The sequence below is a fragment of the Pleurodeles waltl genome, chromosome 1_2, assembly GCF_031143425.1.
Source record: "Pleurodeles waltl isolate 20211129_DDA chromosome 1_2, aPleWal1.hap1.20221129, whole genome shotgun sequence".
Taxonomy (NCBI): Eukaryota; Metazoa; Chordata; class Amphibia; order Caudata; family Salamandridae; genus Pleurodeles; species Pleurodeles waltl.
Window position 1 is genome coordinate 165,157,105 of NC_090437.1, and position 21,578 is coordinate 165,178,682.

The 21,578-nt window shown below is 45.6% G+C and overlaps 1 protein-coding gene across 1 annotated transcript in view; it reads right to left on the minus strand.

The window, feature by feature from the left end:
- LOC138298499 (zinc finger protein 777-like) overlaps positions 1 to 21,578 on the minus strand; it is a 185,101-nt gene that overhangs the window by 74,461 nt on the left and 89,062 nt on the right. Inside the window, exon 5 of the mRNA XM_069236880.1 lies at positions 4,966 to 5,076. Coding sequence (XP_069092981.1) covers positions 4,966 to 5,076 — 111 coding nt within the window. The remainder of the gene's footprint in view (positions 1 to 4,965; positions 5,077 to 21,578) is intronic.

Here is a 21,578-nt window from a genome sequence, read left to right on the forward strand (position 1 = left end):
GATCCCTACAAGGAAGAACTACGGGAGAAGAAGGACTGCCCTGCTGGACCCATGAACTGCACCTAGACACTGCACTCTGAAGGACTACACCAGCTGCACACTTGGGCTTCACCACTAAAAGGACTTTGCCTATCTTCTACTGCTTCAAGAAGGGACTCTCTGTTTGCTACAGGTACAAAGGAGCTGCCCAGAGTCCCCTGTATCAAGTCCTACAAGCAGAGCCCAGCATACTGGGAATTGTAGTCCCAATTCCAAAGGAGCAACTCAGAGCTTCTGGAACCTTGGATCAAGTTGTGGACACTTCAAGGACCCAAAAAGTAACTCTGGAAGAAGATCCAGGAGTTTGGAAACATTTGGAGCAACTCCATAAGTTGAAGAGGTGCATTGTGGGAGTTGTAGTCCCAGACCCCAAGAGGCATGCCAGAGCCTCTGAACCCTTGGCTGGTGCTGTGGACCATTTTCCTGAATCAAGAAACACTTCTGAAAGTAAGTGTGATAGTGTTACCTCGTAGGTGGCCTGAACTCTGGACTTTGTCCCTTTCCAGTGTGACCTTTTTTAACTCTATGAGCGCTAGTTGCTTCCATGTGCTAGAAAACATTCATTTTTAAAGAGTCATATCTCCGGTTCCCCTTATCCGATTTTAATCATTTTGGTGTAATTTTAAAGATAAAAATATGATCTATTATTATAAATTGGTGTTGGATTTTATTGTGTTTTACTTATTTCATGTTTTGTGATTTTTAAATGCTTTACACACTAGTCTCCTAAGTTAAGCCTTGTCGCTCGTTGCCAATCTACCAAGGGTTGAGCTGAGTTTAATTTATTGAGACATAACTGGACCTAAGTGGAGGGTAGTGACCTATTACTAAGTGTAGGTACCTACCTGTTTTTACGAATAACGCAATTTTCAAACAGGTGGTATTTGTTATTGATGTAGCCGGAGCAGGTGCATCAGGTCCTGAGTATGAAGGGCCAAAACTTACCGTTTCAATTTTATACAAAAGCAGATGATTTGGAGACAGCATTTTCATGCTTCCACCAGGATCAATCTTAGGCTTGCCATGATTGAGGGAGTAGTTTAATGTGTGGGTAAATGTGTCTCCTAATCCGTGTGGCAGGAGCAGTTGCACCTCGCCCTGTGCGTATTAAAGGGCTCAGTGTTCAATTTAATTTTATGACCAAAACTGAAGATGTGGACCAAGCATTTCCTTGTTTTTACAAAGGACACTTGAAATGGAAATATTGTGGGAGTATTTAAATTGGTCAGCATTGTTTTTTTTGCTTTGGTTTCAGGCTCAGTTTGACAAGTGTCTTTTTTGCTGTGCACATTTAAACCTTTTTTTCTTAACACGCACATGCCTGTGCTTTCTGTTTTGCCTCCTTTTAAAAGTGCTTAAACACAGGTTAATGCTTTGTCATGTATACCAAAACGTTTTTATGTTAATGCTTGTGGCAAGAACATTAGTTTAAGAACTGCGCATCCATCTGTTTTCGTAGTTTTATTTTAATATTGTTAATAATAACCACTCTTTCCCATTAAAAGTACCCGTGTGCGTTGTGTCTGTTTTTAAAATATTGGTGTAGCATACATTTCTGTTTCTTAAGGTCCTGCATGGCACACCAATGTTCATTTTGCAGAAGCATTTTGTTGCTAAAAACGTGAACGTTAAAACGTATTCTTGGAGATATAAAAGAGATGACAAAGCCTGATAAATAATAAAATTGATTGTTTTGGATGAAATAGTTGCTCAAAAACCCATTAGTGTGCACTGCAGGACTTTAACAAACAGGAATCAATGGTAAAGCAATATGTTAAAAACAGACATAACGCACAGGGCTTCTTATAAAGAGAAAGAGTGGTTACTAAAAGTGTTAAAATTAAGCTACAAACGCGGATGCGCAGTTATACAGTCTTGTTATACACATGAACATAACAAGCATTTGCAATGCAACGGGTCTCGCGTTTGCTCATGTTAGAGCTGATAGCGTTGTAAACTCCTAACCCGACTTTTCAGCTATCGGCAAAAGTGTATTTATGTACGTAACCTGAAAAAGTGCAATTAACTGTGTAAAGCGCTCGACTTCTGCCAAGCGAAATCGCGCTAGTAAAATAGAGAAAAAGGAGTCCACGAGCCAGACAGAAAACAGCGAGCCTCGCATGTTTTCTGTACTTGGTCGATGCGCTTGAGGAGGGCTAGTCTCCGGAAAAGGCATGACGTGTGCATGCCTTAGACTAATGAAAGCAAGCGGATTTTAATAGGCAAGCCCACGAACCAATGAAAAACACTGACGTGATGTCGACAGGGCTCCGAGCCCTTTTCTAATAACTAAAGCGTCTCGCTGCGATACACATGCGCGAGCGTATGCAACGCAGGCTCGACCCTAAAAACGGATTAACATAAATGAAAAAGCAGTGCGAAAATGAAAGAACAAAGAGCGCACAAAGTTATTCATGTGAATGGCAACAAAGCCACTTACTGAGCAAAGCGAGCCTGAAACCAAAGCTAACAAAGCTGAAAACCGTTATATAACAGCTGGAATACAAAGCCAATGTGCCTGATTTAGGCGGGAAAACACACGTGAGAGATGAAAAATATTCACTCTCATGCAGTTCTTCCACAAAGAGTAAAAAAAAATGTTCCTTGGGAGCGAGCACTTATAGGAGAATAGGAGCTGCCAATGAGAAAGGTGATGAGGAGGTTGTTCTCCACGGGAGGGACAAACGGAACCTGCAGACCTTTAAACAAAGCCTTCAAATAAAATGTGAGCAAATACGATGACAACAAGCATTTGCAATGTAAGGGGCCTCGCATTTGCTTGAGTTAGAGCTATTAGCGTTGTAAACTCCTAACCGGACTTTTTACTTGCCACATAAACTGAAAGGAAAATAACAAGCGTGATCGCGCTATGTCAAACCCAGCACGCTCACGCTGCGTGGAAAATAAAAAGATAAGGTAGTGCAAAAACCAGGCTGAAAATATGGAGCCTCGTATGTTTTCAGTAGTTGGGCAGTGCGCTTAAGGAGGGCTAAACACCAGAAAAGGCATGGCGTATGCATGCCTTTCACCAATGAAATCAAGTGGATTTTAGAAGGCAAGCCCACGAACCAAAGAAAGTGACAAACGCTATATGGGTGTGGTTAAAAGCCTAAAGAGAGATTACAACAGGGACGGAGTGCTTGTGCGCTTAACCCTAAAAAAGAAAGCCAATGGTAAGTAATGGACAGAATGCATTCCTAGGTCAGCTTTTGCCATACTGCCGTCAGGTCAGAAGAGCCATTACAGTTAGAGGTGAGGAAATGTATGGCGATCAGAGATTTCATTGAGGACCCTAATGGATTTTTGTTAATCCCTTAAAAACTGTACATCTTCCCAAAACCTGGAAGGTAATCTGCAAGGAGTAAGCTTCAGTGTTTTAAAAGTACATGTGTAAACCTAGTCCTGCATGACAAAAGCTTCAGAAACACAATGAACACACAAACTACCAAAGATAATCTTGGTGTCAAGGTAATTTGGAATTTCACTACCAGCAAAAAGAGGCCATTTAACTGATGAACAGTCTGTTTGGAAATGCACATAAATAACAATACTACAAAACAAAACTCATCAGTGCCAGAGAAAAAAGGAAACAAAAGGAAGCAAGCATTTGCAATGCAATGGTTCTTGTGTTTGCTCAAGTAAAAGCTATTTGCTTTGTAAGTTCTGAACTGGACATTTCTTGCCACATAAATTGAAAATAAAAAGTAAAACAGAAGTTCGCTCGCACTCAAACGTATTATCAGCAAAAATGCAATTATCCATGTAACAGGGTCGATGTGATGCAAAGCGCTCGACTACTGCCCAGCGAGATCGTGCTGCATAGGAAATAAATAGAAAAAAATAATACAGAAACAATACAGTAAACATGGAGCCTCGTATGTTTTCAGTAGTTGGCTAGTGCACTCAAGGAGGGCTAGACACCGGAAAAGGCATGAAGTATGCATGCCTTCCACTAATGAAAGCAATTGAATTTAAAAAGGCAAGCCCACAAACCAACCAAACTCATGGACGTGCGGGGGGTGGTTACAAGCTCATAGAGAGATTACAGCAGGGACAAAGTGCTTTGGGCTCAACCCTAAAAAGTAATGCAGGGGTTTCATTAGTGCAGTGCCTCACTGGCGCAGAAGATCTTAGTGCATGTTTTTTGCTCACTGGGAAACGCCTGTATTACAGAATGGGTCACAACTGTGATTGCACACGTTTGCCTCTTGTTGAACATCACCGAGGTATTCACTGATTTTCAGGTTACTGCATCTACTCTCTATGGCCGACTTGGGCAAAAAGCTTTCAGAAGGCACAATAAACCTGAGTTGGGGTTCCTGCAAAAACGGGCCAGTATATCTGTGGTGAAAAACAAAGAGTCAGCTTGAAACCACAACTTTGCCTTTCATTTCTCCCCAGAACAGGTGCAAACTCTCCTGTGCTACAGTGTATTTGTTTTTGGATGTGCACTGATGCTGGCTGGGACTATGCATCTGGTTCAGTATGGTGCCCTAATGGACCTGGTAGGGTCATGGATTGATAACACTCACCTTAAAGAGTGATTCAAAACAATGGTTATGAAACGTGACATGGAAAGACTTCCTGATTCTATGACAGTGGACCAACAGCTGTGTATGGAAACAAATGGTGGCATAAGAGAGCAAGTACGTAAGACTTTTCAACAGAGATGGACAAGAGAACAAGCAAGTCACCATCAATAAGTGACAAATGTCATTTCTGTCAACAAAACGGCAGGACTGTGGAGCACATGCAGTCATGTGTTCCTTTAGATATACACAGAAGAATGGGTTTAACATTTCTGGTTAAGTTATTTATAATGATTATTAATCCTTGTGATTACATTGTTTTGTATTCAGGTAATATACTACGTTATTTGCAATGTTCATTATCTTGTGGAAACAAAATAATAGATATTTTCCAGACCTGAGGTAAGACCATCTTGACTGTCCCTCGTATAAGTGTCAGAAGCTTCTTTCTGGTATTGGCATGCCTTTGAGGTTGTGAACGCCGCATCTGGCTTAACAATCATATGTCCTGGTAATCAAAGAGAAAAAAACATGATCTACACTGGTACATAAAATATTGTGTAATCAGGATAACCATTTACCTTGTAAATGAGTTCCATTCAGATCAATTTAGGTAACTTCATATTATGGGAATAGCCTGCATGTCTCCACTCAGTGTCAAGACACATGGACACACAATGTCAGTCTGGCACACTCTCAGAGTTGGGGACGGATAGGTTCAAATTTGTGTTAGTGAGACCACAAAGGCAGGTAATCTCTTTAACCTTTTCGCTGCAAGGACTTTTCCTCCTCCTGTGCTGAGCCGTTTTTTGGCTATTTGGGGTAGTTTGCGCTTAGGCCTTCATAACTTTTTGTTTACACAAGCTATCCACACCATATTTGCGTCCTTTTTTTCTAACATCCTAGGGATTCTACAGGTACCCATGGTCTGAAATAAATGGTAACAAACGCGGAAGCGCTGACATTCCTACAGCAATTTGATATTATCATTCTTCAGGAAACTTGGTGTACGGAGCCAATTCAAATCTCAGGCTATGTCACCTGGCATGTTCCTGCAGTGAAGATCCAAAAATGTGGGCATCCCAAAGGAGGCCTTTCTGCATTAAGTTCAACCAAAAACAATTGGGCCATCAAACCAATTGCCCTCGGACCTGACTGACTACTGCCAATTAAGATGGAACCTCAGGAGCTAAACGGTGCTAAAACACCACTGCTACTAACCAATGTGTACATTCACCCGAACAAAGAGCAAAACAGAGAAAACATGGAAATACTGGTAAACATTGCAGAGGCAGTGCAAGGAGGCCATTCATATTGTGTCTGGTGACTTTAATGCGGACTTGAGCAAAGGCTATACAAGACAGGGACAAAAACACAGGGTATGCACCTGAACAATAGGTTTGAATATCTTGGCCTCTGTCACTTGATTACCCACTAAGGGGGAGACTCCCGTACACCAGTAACTTTCTCAAGGGGATCAATAAAATCAACTATTGACTTCACTTTAATAAATGAAGCAGCACTGCCACTAGTCGCCGCCTACAATATTTATGCACGCCCGGAGAGTGATTACTTTCCACAAGCCATACAGTTAAGACGAGAATGGAAGTGACTACCAACCGCAAACATTATTATCGCCGCCCAAGTACCTATGATACAAAAAAATTAAAATGGCAGGGGCACGGCATTGAGAGAGTGATGTAAGAAGTGTACCGCTGTGCAGGGTCACTTGAAGAGCTCAAGAAAGAATTTGAGAATCAGGAACAAACTACATTGAGTTCAGGAGCACGGGTGAAGGCAAGGAAGCACCTATGCGATTCATTACTCAACAAACTTCCTAATGAAATCCTTTTCTCAAGCTCAGCAATCGCTGCAAATAAAATTCTGAAAGGTGTTACCGAAGAGCATCAATGGTATAATAGATCTCTGCGTAAATTAAAAAATCAAGTCTCACGTGAGTCAAAAAAAGTGGCAGAGGAGGCACGAAGGGTTAAGAACCCTGACAAAAACAAAGCTCCTTAAACAAAGATCACAATATAAGAAAGACTTCGGAATGAAAAAAAAAGACAGTACTATGAAGATCTGTGGTCAAAGCTCCAGATTTCTAACAAACTGAAAAACAACAAAAAGTTCTGGCAACTGGTGAATGGGCTGGTACATGGGAAAAATCAACATTCTAGTGTAGGCATTGATGCTGCCACTTGGGAACCCCATGTCTCAGCATTGTATTAGTCCTTAGGCCAAAAGGTGATGGGAGAGTACCTTCTGCATGCAAGTCGTTGCACTTCTAGGTCGACTGACTTTGGCTTTAGAATAAAGTTGAAAACAGACGCATCTCAGCCCGACTCTGATCAAGACAACACTCTCACGTATATAGACACTGACCAGCTAACAGGCATCATAAAAAAAGCTAAAAAAGGAAGGAGCCGCAGGACAAAGCGGCATCCCTATCGCCCTTTTTAAAGGTGATGCAACATACTGGGCTTATTACTTGGTGGTCCTTTTTAATGATCTCCATGGCACAAAGCTGCTTTCAGACACCTGGAAAGGCAACATCTTCCATCCAATTTATAAGACCGGCAATTCTGCCTCCCCGCTAAATTACAGGCTAATAGCCTTGATCGATGTCGAAGCAAAGCTTTATGCAACCTGTCTGCTGCAACAATTATTGGTTTGGATGCACGAAAAACGCCTCCTGCCACAAAGTCAGACTGGCTTCAGAGTAGGCATGGGGACTTCAACAAACTTGACTGCTTTGGATTTGCTAGGCATAAAGTCTAGACATAAGAAAAGCCAACTATTTGTCTGTCTTATTGATCTTAAGTCAACATTTGATCATGTCCCAAGATCTCACCTGAGGGTAAAATTGAAAGGCTGGGGTCTCCCCAGAAGCCTATTGAACGCAATGATGGAACTATATTCAGGTACTTGGGCGAGAGTCAAAATTGAAGAAAGTGGCCAGGTTACCAATAGAATTCAAACTTTTAATGGTCTACAGCAAGGATGTGTTTTAGCCCCTATGCTTTTAAATTTATATCTAGCAGACCTGGCCAACGCTCTTTCTCCTGTAAACAATCACCCACCTGTTTTGGCTCAGGAAGCAATTGCATGGTAACAGTACGCAGACAACATAGTTTTACTAAGTCAAACTCCAACTGGTCTGCAGCACACCATCGACGCACTCACTGGATATTTAGTCAAGCAAGGTCTGGAATTGCATTTGAATAAAACTAAAGTGGTCAGACTGGTAGACTCGAAATTTAAATCATTTGCATGGTCAGTCAACGGAACCCAGGTGGAGGTCGTTCCCGCATACAAATACTTGGGTTTCATAGTGGACTAAAACCTGACCTTTAAACCACAGCTTGTTGCTGCCCAAGCAAAGGCACAATCCTTGACCTATGAATTTAAGATATTCAAACAAAAAATGAGTTGGCCGTCATACAACCATCTGCTCTCTGTAATGTCAGCATGGCTAATGCCAACAGTTACATATGGGGCTGAAATAATGTTGGGCAAATAGCAGTTTTAAATAAAATTCAAACGAAGGCCTATAAAACAGTGTTCCAGATTCCAAAATCAGCTTCACCAGCCCAGGTACACCTAGAATTTGGATTAACAAAAAAAATACAAATTACAGAGCAAAAATGCATGCGTAAAACTCTGCTGGAGACTGCGAGCAGCAGAGACAGGGACTATAAGCAATCTATGCTGGTATGAAATTAAGGAGCAACAGCGCATCAATGATAACGGCTCAAGGGCAAGCCAGCTAAATAACTCTATAAAGGAACTGGGCCTGCAAAACGTCTGGGGCGTGAGCTTGAGCAAAGCAATGTTTTACCGCATGGTAAAGGATGCAACGCGGTTACTGTTGCTTGCAACAAACAAGAACATGCTTGCCAAAAGATGACACGCCTTGACTGTACTATCATCATATAAAACACTACGAGCACAGGAATATCTATCAGTATTTTTCACGCCATCGCTGAAACATCAATTTATGCTTCTGCGCTTTAGGACGATTGAAACTAAAGACATGGCCCCTTCTTGGAAGCAGCAGTATAGTACTCAATCTTGTTGACTCTGTGGGTACAAACAAGAGTCACTTGTTCACGTTTTTTGTGTATGCCGGTGATAGCTGAACAAAGGAAAACATACCTCAAATACATCTTCATGGCCCTGGGTATCCGTTCAAGTAGGCCAGCTGTCATTAGCTGGTTAAGTGGCTCCTCAATTCCTCTTGCCTATCGGGGGACTACGTTTATGGTGCAGACTTTTAAAAAGCTGTCAAATATTGCTGAAAGGGTAGCAGGTGGTGACATATCAAGGTTTAGTCATAGGATTAGCATCTAACTGGTGGTGTACCTAAGTATGTTTAGATTTTAGATTGAGGAACAAGGAAACTATGCCACAGCCATTCTGACATTGTTGGCACTTTAGGATTGCTAATTTGGTTGTGCTGTTATATACATGGCTACAAGCGAGGTTTTGTCTTTAACCCCTTCGCTGCCAGGCCTTTTCCCCTCCTGTGCCGAGCATTTATTTGGGCTATTTGGGGCAGTTCTCGCTTAGGCCCTCATAACTTTTTGTTCACATAAGCCACCCACGCCAAATTTGAGTCCTTTTTTTCCAACATACTAGGGATTCCAGAGGTTCCCAGACTTTGTGGGTTCCCCTGAAGGAGACCGAGAAATTAGCCAAAATACAGCGACATTTTTTTAAAGTTTTTTTTTAAATGGGAAAAAAGGGCTGCACAAGGCGGCTCGTGTTTTTTTCCCGGAAAACGGCATTGTAGGAAGTTGGCCCTGTATGTGCTATTTGAAAGTAAGAAATAGCATGCACAGAGTCCAAGGGTTCCCCTTAGAGGTAAGATAGTGGCAAAAAGAGATAATTCTAATGCTCTATTTTGTGGTAGTGTGGTCGAGCAGTAGGCTTATCAGAGGGTAGTGTTAAGCATTTGTTGTACACACACAGGCAATAAATGGGGAACACACACTCAAAGACAATTCCAGGCCAATAGGTTTTTATATAGAAAAATATATTTTCTTAGTTTATTTTAAGAACCACAGGTTCAAGATTTACAAGTAATACTTCAAATGAAAGGGATTTCACTTAGGAACTTTAGGAACTTTGAATTAGCAAAATAGCATATACAGTTTTCACACAAATGGCAATAAGCTATTTTAAAACTAGACACTGCAATTTTCAACAGTTCCTGGGGAGGTAAGTGTTTGTTAGTTTTGCAGGTAAGTAAACCACCTACAGGGTTCAAAGTTGGGTCCAAGGTAGCCCACCGTTGGGGGTTCAGGGCAACCCCAAAGTTACCACACCAGCAGCTCAGGGCCGGTCAGGTGCAGAGGTCAAAGTGGAGCCCAAAACGCATAGGCTACAAAGGAGAAGTTGGTGCCCCGGTTCCAGTCTGCCAGCAGGTAAGTACCAGCGTCTTCGGAGGGCAGACCAGGGGGTTTTTGTAGGGCACCGGGGGGGACACAAGTCAGCACAAAAAGTACACCCTCAGCGGCACGGAGGCGGCCGGGTGCAGAGTGCAAACAGGCGTCGGGTTTGCAATAGGTTTCAAAGGGAGACCCAGGGGTCTCTTCAGCGAAGCAGGCAGGCAAGGGGGGGCTCCTCGGGGTAGCCACAACCTGGGCAAGGGAGAGGGCCACCTGGGGGTCGCTTCTGCACTGGAGGTCGGATCCTTCAGGTCCTGGGGGCTGCGGGTGCAGTGTCTTTACCAGGCGTTGGGTTCTGTGAAGCAGGCAGTCACGGTCAGGGGGAGCCTCTGGATTCCCTCTGCAGGCGTCGCTGGGGGGGCTCAGGGGGGGTCAACTCTGGCTACTCATGGGCTCGCAGTCGCCGGGGAGTCCTCCCTGTAGTGTTGATTCTCTGCAGGTCGAGCCGGGGGCGTCGGGTGCAGAGTGGAAAGTCTCACGCTTCCGGCGGGAAACGTGGAGTCCTTTTAAAGTTGTTTCTTTGTTGCAAGCTTTGGTTTCTTTGGAACAGGGCCACAGTCCTCAGGAGTTCTTGGTCCTTTTAGATGCAGGGTAGTCCTCTGAAGCTTCAGAGGTCGCTGGACCCTGGGGGGCGCGTCGCTGTGCAGTTTCTCTCGAGGTGGGGAGACAGGCCGGTAGGGCTGGGACCAAAGCAGTTGGTGTCTCCGTCTTCTCTGCAGGGCTTTCAGGTCAGCAGTCCTTCTTCGTCTTAGGTTGCAGGAATCTAGTTACCTAGGTTCTGGGAGCCACTAAATACTCGATTTAGAGGTGTGTTTAGGTCTAGGGGGTTAGTAGCCAATGGCTACTAGCCCTGAGGGTGGCTACACCCTCTTTGTGCCTCCTCCCTGAGGGGAAGGGGGGCACATCTCTAATCCTATTGGGGGAATCCTCCATCTGCAAGATGGAGGATTTCTAAAAGTCAGAGTCACCTCAGCTCAGGACACCTTAGGGGCTGTCCTGACTGGCCAGTGACTCCTCCTTGTTTTTCTCATTATCTCCTCCGGCCTTGCCACTAAAAGTGGGGCCGTGGCCGAAGGGGGTGGGCAACTCCACTAGCTGGAGTGCCCTGGGGTGCTGTAACAAAGGGGGTGAGCCTTTGAGGCTCACCGCCAGGTGTTACAGTTCCTGCAGGGGGCGGTGAGAGGCACCTCCACCCAGTACAGGCTTTGTTACTAGCCACAGAGTGACAAAGGCACTCTCCCCATGTGGCCAGCAACATGTCTGGTGTGTGGCAGGCTGCTAAAACTAGTCAGCCCACGCTGGTAGTCGGGTATGGTTTCAGGGGGCATCTCTAAGATGCCCTCTGGGGTGTATTTCACAATAAAATGTACACTGGCATCAGTGTGCATTTATTGTGCTGAGACGTTTGATACCAAACTTCCCAGTTTTCAGTGTAGCCATTATGGTGCTGTGGAGTTCGTATTTGACAGACTCCCAGACCATATACTCTTATGGCTACCCTGCACTTACAATGTCTAAGGTTTTGCTTAGACACTGTAGGGGCATAGTGCTCATGCACTTATGCCCTCACCTATGGTATAGTGCACCCTGCCTTAGGGCTGTAAGGCCTGCTACAGGGGTGACTTATATATGCCATAGGCAGTGTGAGGTTGGCATGGCACCCTGAGGGGGGTGTCATGTCGACTTAGTCGTTTTTCTCCCCACCAGCACACACAAGCTGGCAAGCAGTGTGTCTGTGCTGAGTGAGGGGTCTCCAGGGTGGCATAAGACATGCTGCAGCCCTTAGAGACCTTCACTGGCATCAGGGCCCTTGGTACCAGAGGTACCAGTTACAAGGGACTTACCTGGATGCCAGGGTGTGCCAATTGTGGAAACAAAGGTACAGGTTAGGGAAAGAACACTGGTTCTGGGGCCTGGTTGCAGGCCTCAGCACACTTTCAAATCATAACTTGGCATCAGCAAAGGCAAAAGGTCAGGGGGTAACCATGCCAAGGAGGCATTTCCTTAAACACCCCACCCCGCCCCCCCAAAAGAAAGAGGATGAGACTAACCTTTCCCAAGAGAGTCTTCATTTTCTAAGTGGAAGAACCTGGAAAGGCCATCTGCATTGGCATGGGCAGTCCCAGGTCTGTGTTCCACTATAAAGTCCATTCCCTGTAGGGAGATGGACCACCTCAACAGTTTTGGATTTTCACCTTTCATTTGCATTAGCCATCTGAGAGGTCTGTGGTCAGTTTGAACTACAAAGTGAGTACCAAAGAAGTATTGTAGAAGGCTGGACTGGCTTGTAGTGAGTACCAAGGGGTACTTACACCTTGCACCAGGCCCAGGTATCCCTTATTAGTGTATAGGGTGTCTAGCAGCTTAGGCTGATAGATAATGGTAGCTTAGCAGAGCATCTTAGGCTGAACTAGGAGACGAGTGAAGCTCCTACAGTACCACTAGTGCCACTTGCACAATATCATAAGAAAACACAATACACAGATATACTAAAAATAAAGGTACTTTATTTTTATGACAATATGCCAAAGTATCTCAGTGAGTACCCTCAGTATGAGGATAGCAAATATACACAAGATATATGTACACAATACCAAAATATGCAGTAATAGTATTAGAAAACAGTGCAAACAATGTATAGTTACAATAGGATGCAATGGGGACACATAGGGATAGGGGCAACACAAACCATATACTCCAAAAGTGGAATGCGAACCACGAATGGACCCCAAACCTATGTGACCTTGTAGGGGGTCGCTGGGACTGTAAGAAAACAGTGAGGGTTAGAAAAATAGCCCACCCCAAGACCCTGAAAAGTGCGTGCAAATTTCACTAAAGTTCCCCAAAGGACATAGAAGTCGTGATAGGGGAATTCTGCAGGAAAGACACAAACCAGCAATGCAACAACGATGGATTTCCAGTCGAGGGTACCTGTGGAACAAGGGGATCAAGTCCAAAAGTCACAAGCAAGTCGGAGATGGGCAGATGTCCAGGAAATGCCAGCTGTGGGTGCAAAGAAGCTGCTACTGGACAGTAGAAGCTGAGGATTCTGCAGGAACGACAAGGGCTAGAGACTTCCCCTTTGGAGGATGGATCCCCCACGCCGTGGAGAGTCGTGCAGAAGTGTTTTCCTGAAGAAAGACCGCCAACAAGCCTTGCTAGCTGCAAGTCGTGCGGTTAGCGTTTTTGGATGCTGCTGTGGCCCAGGAGGGACCAGGATGTCACCAATTGCGTCTGGGGACAGAGGGGGTGTCGAGCAAGACAAGGAGCCCTCTCAGAAGCAGGCAGCACCCGCAGAAGTGCCGGAACAGGCACTACGAAGAGGAGTGAAACGGTGCTCACCCGAAGTTGCACAAAGGAGTCCCACTTCGCCGGAGGGCCACTTAGAAAGTCGTGCAATGCAGGTTAGAGTGCTGTGGACCCAGGCTTGGCTGTGCACAAAGGATATCCGCCGGAAGTGCACAGAGGCCGGAGTGGCTGCAAAAGTCGCGGTTCCCAGCAATGCAGTCTGGCGTGGGGAGGCAAGGACTTACCCCCACCAAACTTGGACTGAAGAGTCACTGTACTGTGGGAGTCACTTGGACACAGTTGCTGGATTCAACGGACCTCGCTCGTCGTGCTGAGAGGAGACCCAGGGTACCGGTGAGGCAGTTCTTTGGTGCCTGCGGTAGCAGGGGGAAGATTCCGTCGACCCACTGGAGATTTCTTTGGAGCTTCTAGTGCAGAGAGGAGGCAGACTACCCCCACAGCATGCACCACCAGGAAAACAGTTGAGAAGGCGTCAGGATAAGCGTTACAGAGTTGCAGTAGTCGTCTTCGCTACTTTGTTGCAGTTTTGCAGGCTTCCAGCGCGGTCAGCAGTCGATTCCTTGGCAGAAGGTGAAGAGAGAGATGCAGAGGAACTCTGATGAGCTCTTGCATTCGTTATCTAAGGAAATCCCCAAAGCAGAGACCCTAAATAGCCAGAAAAGAGGGTTTGGCTACTTAGGAGAGAAGATAGGCTAGCAACACCTGAAGGAGCCTATCAGAAGGAGTCTCTGACGTCACCTGCTGGCCCTGGCCACTCAGAGCAGTCCAGTGTGCCAGCCTCACCTCTGTTTCCAAGATGGCAGAGGTCTGGAGCACACTGGAGGAGCTCTGGGCACCTCCCAGGGGAGGTGCAGGTCAGGGGAGTGGTCACTCCCCTTTCCTTTGTCCAGTTTCGCGCCAGAGCAGGGCTGAGGGGTCCCTGAACCGGTGTAGACTGGCTTATGCAGAAATGGGCACCATCTGTGCCCATTAAAGCATTTCCAGAGGCTGGGGGAGGCTACTCCTCCCCTGCCTTCACACCATTTTCCAAAGGGAGAGGGTGTAACACCCTCTCTCAGAGGAAGTCCTTTGTTCTGCCATCCTGGGCCAAGCCTGGCTGGACCCCAGGAGGGCAGAAACCTGTCTGAGGGGTTGGCAGCAGCAGCAGCTGCAGTGAAACCCCAGGAAAGGCAGTTTGGCAGTACCCAGGTCTGAGCTACAGACCTGTGGGATCATGGGATTGTGCCAACTATGCCAGGATGGCATAGAGGGGTCAATTCCATGATCATAGACATGTTACATGGCCATATTCGGAGTTACCATTGTGAAGCTACATATAGGTAGTGACCTATATGTAGTGCACACGTGTAATGGTGTCCCCGCACTCACAAAGTCCGGGGAATTGGCCCTGAACAATGTGGGGGCCCCTTGGCTAGTGCCAGGGTGCCCACACACTAAGTAACTTTGCACCTAACCTTTACCAGGTAAAGGTTAGACATATAGGTGACTTATAAGTTACTTAAGTGCAGTGGTAAATGGCTGTGAAATAACGTGGACGTTATTTCACTCAGGCTGCAGTGGCAGGCCTGTGTAAGAATTGTCAGAGCTCCCTATGGGTGGCAAAAGAAATGCTGCAGCCCATAGGGATCTCCTGGAACCCCAATACCCTGGGTACCTCAGTACCATATACTAGGGAATTATAAGGGTGTTCCAGTAAGCCAATGTAAATTGGTAAAATTGGTCACTAGCCTGTTAGTGACAATTTGAAAGAAATGAGAGAGCATAACCACTGAGGTTCTGGATAGCAGAGCCTCAGTGAGACAGTTAGTCATAACACAGGTAACACATTCAGGGCACACTTATGAGCACTGGGGCCCTGGCTGGCAGGGTCCCAGTGACACATACAACTAAAACAACATATATACAGTGAAATATGGGGGTAACATGCCAGGCAAGATGGTACTTTCCTACACAACCCCCCCCCCCCAAACGAAGGACAATAAGACTAGTCATTCCCTGATGTGTCTTCATTGTCTAAGTGGAAATATCTGGAGAGTCCATCTGCATTGGAGTGGCTACTACCAGGTCTATGTTCCACTGTATAGTCCATTCCCTGTAGGGATATGGACCACCTCAACAATTTAGGATTTTCACCTTTCATTTGCTTTAGCCAAAGTAGAGGTTTGTGGTCTGTCTGAACAATGAAGTGAGTGCCAAACAGGTATGGCCTCAACTTCTTCAGTGCCCAGACCATAGCAAAGGCCTCCCTCTTTATGGAAGACCAACGCCTTTCTCTAGGGGTCAACCTTCTACTAATAAAAGCAACAGGTTGATCCTGGCCCTCAGAATTGAGTTGTGATAGTACTGCCCCTACTCCTAATTCAGATGCATCAGTTTGGACATAGAATGTTTTAGAGTAACAAGGGCTTTTCAGGTCAGGTGCAGAGCACATGGCCTGCTTCAGCTCCTCAAAAGCTTTCTGACAGTTTGCTGTCCATAATACCTTTTTAGTCATTTCTTGGATGTGAGGTCATTAAGAGGGGCTGCAATGGAGCCATAGTTCTTAATGAACCTCCTGTAATACCCAGTGAGGCCTAGGAAGGCTCTCACCTGAGTCTGAGTAGTAGGGGGAACCCAATCTATAATAGTTTGGATTTTCCCCTGAAGTGGTGCAATCTGTTCCCCACCAACAAGGTGTCCCAGATAAACCACCTTTCCCTGCCCTATCTGGCACTTTGAAGCCTTGATAGTGAGGCCTGCCTTTTGCAGGGCCTCTAAAACTTTCCATAGGTGGACCAGGTGATCATCCCAGCTGGAGCTAAAGACAGCTATATCGTCCAAATATGCTGCACTAAAAGCTTCCAGCCCTTGCAGGACTGTGTTCACCAACCTCTTAAAAGTGGCAGGTGCATTTTTCAATCCAAAAGGCATTACTGTGAATTGGTAATGGCCTCCAATGGTTGAAAATGCAGTTTTTGCTTTTGCATCTTCTGATAATTTGATCTGCCAATACCCTGCAGTCAAGTCAAAAGTGCTTAGATACTTGGCAGATGCCAGTGTATCTATGAGCTCATCTGCCCTGGGTATAGGGTGAGCATCAGTTTTGGTTACCTGGTTGAGACCTCTGTAGTCTACACAAAACCGCATTTCCTTCTTTCCATCCTTGGAATTAGGTTTTGGTACAAGTACCACAGGAGAAGCCCATGGACTTTCAGAGTGCTCAACCACTCCCAGTTCTAACATTTTCTGCACTTCTTGCTTTATGCAGTCTCTGACATGGTCAGGCTGCCTATAGATTTTACTTTTGACAGGCAAGCTGTCTGCAGTATCTATAGTGTGCTCACACCAAGAAGTGGTACCTGGCACAGTAGAGAAGAGTTCAGAAAACTGACCCAGGAGATTTATGCAATGGTCTTTCTGCTCAGCAGTAAGACAATCAGCCAAAACTACACCTTCCACTAGAGCATCTTGTTCTGTGGAAGAGAAGAGATCAGGGAGAGGGTCACTCTCTTCTTCCTGTCCCTCATCAGTTGCCATGAGCAGGGTGAGATCAGCCCTGTCATAGTAGGGTTTCAAGCGGTTGACATGGAGCACCCTAAGGGGACTCCTGGCAGTGCCTAAGTCAACTAATTAGGTGACTTCACCCTTCTTTTGAACAATTATGTGGGGTCCACTCCATTTATCTTGGAGTGCTCTTGGGGCCACAGGCTCCAAGACCCACACTTTCTGCCCTGGTTGGTACTGAACCAAAACAGCCTTCTGGTCATGCCATTGCTTTTGGAGCTCTTGGCTGGCATGAAGGTTTTTACTGGCCTTTTTCATGTACTCAGGCATCCTTGATCTGAGGCCAAGTACATAGTCCACTATGTCTTGCTTTGGAGCTTTTAAAGGTTGTTCCCAACCCTCCTTAACAAGTGTTAGGGGACCTCTCACAGGGTGTCCAAAAAGAAGTTCAAAGGGGCTGAAGCCCACTCCTTTCTGGGGTACCTCCCTGTAAGCAAAAAGGAGGCATGGTAACAGGATATCCCATCTCCTGCGGAGTTTTTCAGGGAGTCCCATAATCATGCCTTTGAGAGTTTTGTTAAATCTCCACCAATCCATTTGTTTGTGGATGATAGGGTGTGGTGAGCTTGTATGTCACCCCACACTCCTTCCACATGGCCTTTAAGTAAGCAGACATGAAATTGCTTCCCCTGTCTGATACCACCTTTTTTGGGAAGCCCACCCTGGAAAATATTCCCAGGAGGGCCTTTGCCACTGCAGGTGCTGTAGTGGTCCTTAGAGGAATTGCTTCAGGATATCTGGTGGCATGGTCCACTACCACCAAGATAAACCTATTGCCTGAAGCAGTAGGAGAGTCAAGGGGGCCAACTATGTCAACCCCTACCCTTTCAAAGGGAACCCCAACCACAGGTAGTGGAATAAGGGGTGCCTTTGGAGTGCCACCTGTCTTGCCACTGGCTTGACAGGTTTCACAGGACTTGCAAAATTCTTTTGTGTCCTCTGACATTCTAGGCCAATGAAACAAGGGAACAAGTCTGTCCCAAGTTTTCATTTGTCCCAAATGTCCAGCTAGAGGAATGTTGTGGGCTAGAGTTAGGAGGAACTTTCTGTACTCCTGAGGAATCACTAACCTCCTGGCAGTTCCAGGTTTAGGATCCCTTGCTTCAGTGTACAAGAGGTTGTCCTCCCAGTAAACTCTGTGAGAGTCACTGACATCCCCATTAGCTTGTTTGACAGCTTGCTGTCTTAGACCCTCTAGTGTGGGACAGGTCTGCTGTGCCACACTCAGCTCCTCCCTGGCAGGCCCCCCTTCACCCAAAAGCTCAGCAGTGTCTGCTTCCAGCTCCTCTGGTGTAGGTTCTGCACAGGGTGGAAATTCTTCTTCCTCAGAAGTAGAATCCACTGTAGAGGGAGGGATAGTAGGTAGTGCTTTACTTCTACTAGCCCTAGCTTTAGGGAGCCCTTTGTTCCATTGTTCCAGGATCCAAGTCACCCTGTCCTTTTTGCTTTTTGGCCTGAGCCCTGGTCAAAGCAAAAATATGCCCTGGAATGCCCAGCATTGCTGCATGAGCCTCCAACTCCACTTCTGCCCAAGCTGATGTCTCTAAATCATTCCCTAATAGACAGTCTACAGGTAAATCTGAGGCAACCACAACTTTCTTTGGGCCAGTAACCCCCCCCCCCAGTTGAGATTCACAACAGCCATGGGGTGGCTAAGGGTGTTGTTATGAGCATCGGTTACTTGGTACTGGTGACCAAGTAGGTGTTGTTCAGGGTGGACCAGTTTCTCTATTAACATTGTAACACTGGCACCAGTGTCCCTGTAGGCCTGAACCTCAACACCATTTATTAGGGGTAGTTGCTTGTACTTATCCATGTTAAGGGGACAAGCAACCAAGGTGGCTAAATCAATAGCTCCCTCAGAGACCAACACAGCCTCTGTGGTCTCCCTAACAAGAACAACCCCAACTAAGTTACCAAAAGTGAGCCCAGCTACTCCCTTGGATTGGCTATTAGTAGGTTTGCTCCCACCACCACTGCTATTAGTAGGGACACTAGGTGTAGCAGTAGGGGTTGTAGTGGTAGGAGGCTTGGTGCTTTTCTTTGGACAACTGGCATCTGTTGTCCAATGGCCTTTTATTTTACATAAATAGCACCATGGTTTCTTTTCTTTGTTTTGATTTGAAGAGGATTTGGACCCACCACCCCCACCTGAGTGTTTTTGTGGGCCTGATGAAGACTAATTTTTAGATTTGTCCCCACCCTTGTCAGAAGACTTACCATCCTTCTTCTTGTTGCCATCTTTGTCACCCCCTGTATGAACTTTTCTGTTCACCCTTGTTCTGACCCATTTGTCTGCCTTCTTTCCCAATTCTTGGGGAGAGGTCAGATCAGAGTCCACCAAGTACTGGTGCAACAAATCAGACACACAATTATTAAGAATATGCTCTCTCGGGATCAAGTTATACAGGCTTTCATAATCAGTAACTTTACTGCCATGTAACCACCCCTCCAAGGCCTTCACTGAATGGTCAATGAAATCAACCCAGTCTTGTGAAGACTCCTTTTTGGTCTCTCTGAACTTTATCCTGTACTGTTCAGTGGTTAAGCCATAACCATCCAGGAGTGCATTCTCAAGAACTGTAAAATTATTGGCATCACTTTCTTTCACAGTAAGGAGCCTATCCCTACCTTTTCCACTAAATGATAGCCATAGGATAGCAGCCCACTGCCTTTGAGGGACATCCTGTACAACATAGGCCCTCTCAAGTGCAGCAAACCACTTGTTAATGTCATCCCCCTCCTTATAAGGGGGAACTATCTTGTGCAGATTCCTGGAATCATGCTCTTTTGCAGGATGACTATGGGGAATACTGCTGCTGCCACCATGGCTTTCTAAACCCAACTTCTGTCTTTCTTTCTCTAGTTCTAAGGACTGTCTATCCAAATCCAGCTGTTGCTTCTTGAGCTTCAGTCTGGTTTGTTCCACTCTCAATTTATTGAGCTCCCTTTCTAACAATCTGTCATCAGGGTGGGTGGGAGGGACATGCCTTGAAACAGAGGTATGGTGAGAATGAACAGAAGGAGACCCATCCCTTACAGAAGGCATCCTAACAGCTTGGTTAACAGAAACATCACCTTCTGTGGTGAGAAGGAATACTCTTGCTATGATGTGAAACAACACTATCAGTATGGTGTGAATCTACATCAGTACCAACTATGCTAGGCTGTCTAGTAATGGGCAGGCTAGGAAGTTTCTTTCCTGAATCTTTTTCTAGGGGAGTCCCTGGATCAGATTGTGAACCATTAGCTACTTTTTCAACAGAGTGGGCCCCTTTGGCCTTATCCTGTTCTATAAGCATGTTAACCAACAATTCTCTGGGGGGATTCTTCCCTACACTCAAACCTCTCTCTATGCAGAGACTCCTTGCTCCTTTCCAGCTTAGGTGATCATTTGCAAGTTTGGACAGATCAACAGTTTGGCCTGTGCCAGACATTTTAGACAGTGTTTAAGTGACAGAAAAAGAGAGAAAAAGTTTTTCAGAACTTTTAAAGGGACAGAAAAAAAAACTTTTTAAACTTTTAAGAACTTTTTAGAAAGTTTAGAGGTACTTTTCAGCACTTAGAAAAGAGTGAAAACAGGAAATGCAAAACTTTTTGGTTAGGTGTACATACACTGAACTTGTGTTGTATATTTTTCTCTTATGAAAAGTACAATGACAAAAGTGGCAAGTAGTTGCAAAGGACTTATCCCACCGCTACACAACCAATGTAGGAGGCTGGACTGGCTTGTAGTGAGTACCAAGGGGTACTTACACCTTGCACCAGGCCCAGGTATCCCTTATTAGTGTATAGGGTGTCTAGCAGCTTAGGCTGATAGATAATGGTAGCTTAGCAGAGCAGCTTAGGCTGAACTAGGAGACGAGTGAAGCTCCTACAGTACCACTAGTGTCACTTGCACAATATCATAAGAAAACACAATACACAGATATACTAACAATAAAGGTACTTTATTTTTATGACAATATGCCAAAGTATCTCAGTGAGTACCCTCAGTATGAGGATAACAAATATACACAAGATATATGTACACAATACCAAAATATGCAGTAATAGTATTAGAAAACAGTGCAAACAATGTATAGTTACAATAGGATGCAATGGGGACACATAGGGATAGGGGCAACACAAACCATATACTCCAAAAGTGGAATGCGAACCACGAATGGACCCCAAACCTATGTGACCTTGCAGAGGGTCGCTGGGACTGTAAGAAAACAGTGAGGGTTAGAAAAATAGCCCACCCGAAGACCCTGAAAAGTGCGTGCAAAGTGCACTAAAGTTCCCCAAAGGACATAGAAGTCGTGACAGGGGAATTCTGCAGGAAAGACACAAACCAGCAATGCAACAACGATGGATTTCCAGTCGAGGGTACCTGTGGAACAAGGGGACCAAGTCCAAAAGACACAAGCAAGTCGGAGATAGGCAGATGCCCAGGAAATGCCAGCTGTGGGTGCAAAGAAGCTGCTACTGGACAGTAGAAGCTGAGGATTCTGCAGGAACGACAAGGGCTAGAGACTTCCCCTTTGGAGGATGGATCCCCCACGCCATGGAGAGTCGTGCAGAAGTGTTTTCCTGAAGGAAGACCGCCAACAAGCCTTGCTAGCTGCAAGTCGTGCGGTTAGCGTTTTTGGATGCTGCTGTGGCCCAGGAGGGACCAGGATGTCGCCAATTGCGTCTGGGGACAGAGGGGGCGTCGAGCAAG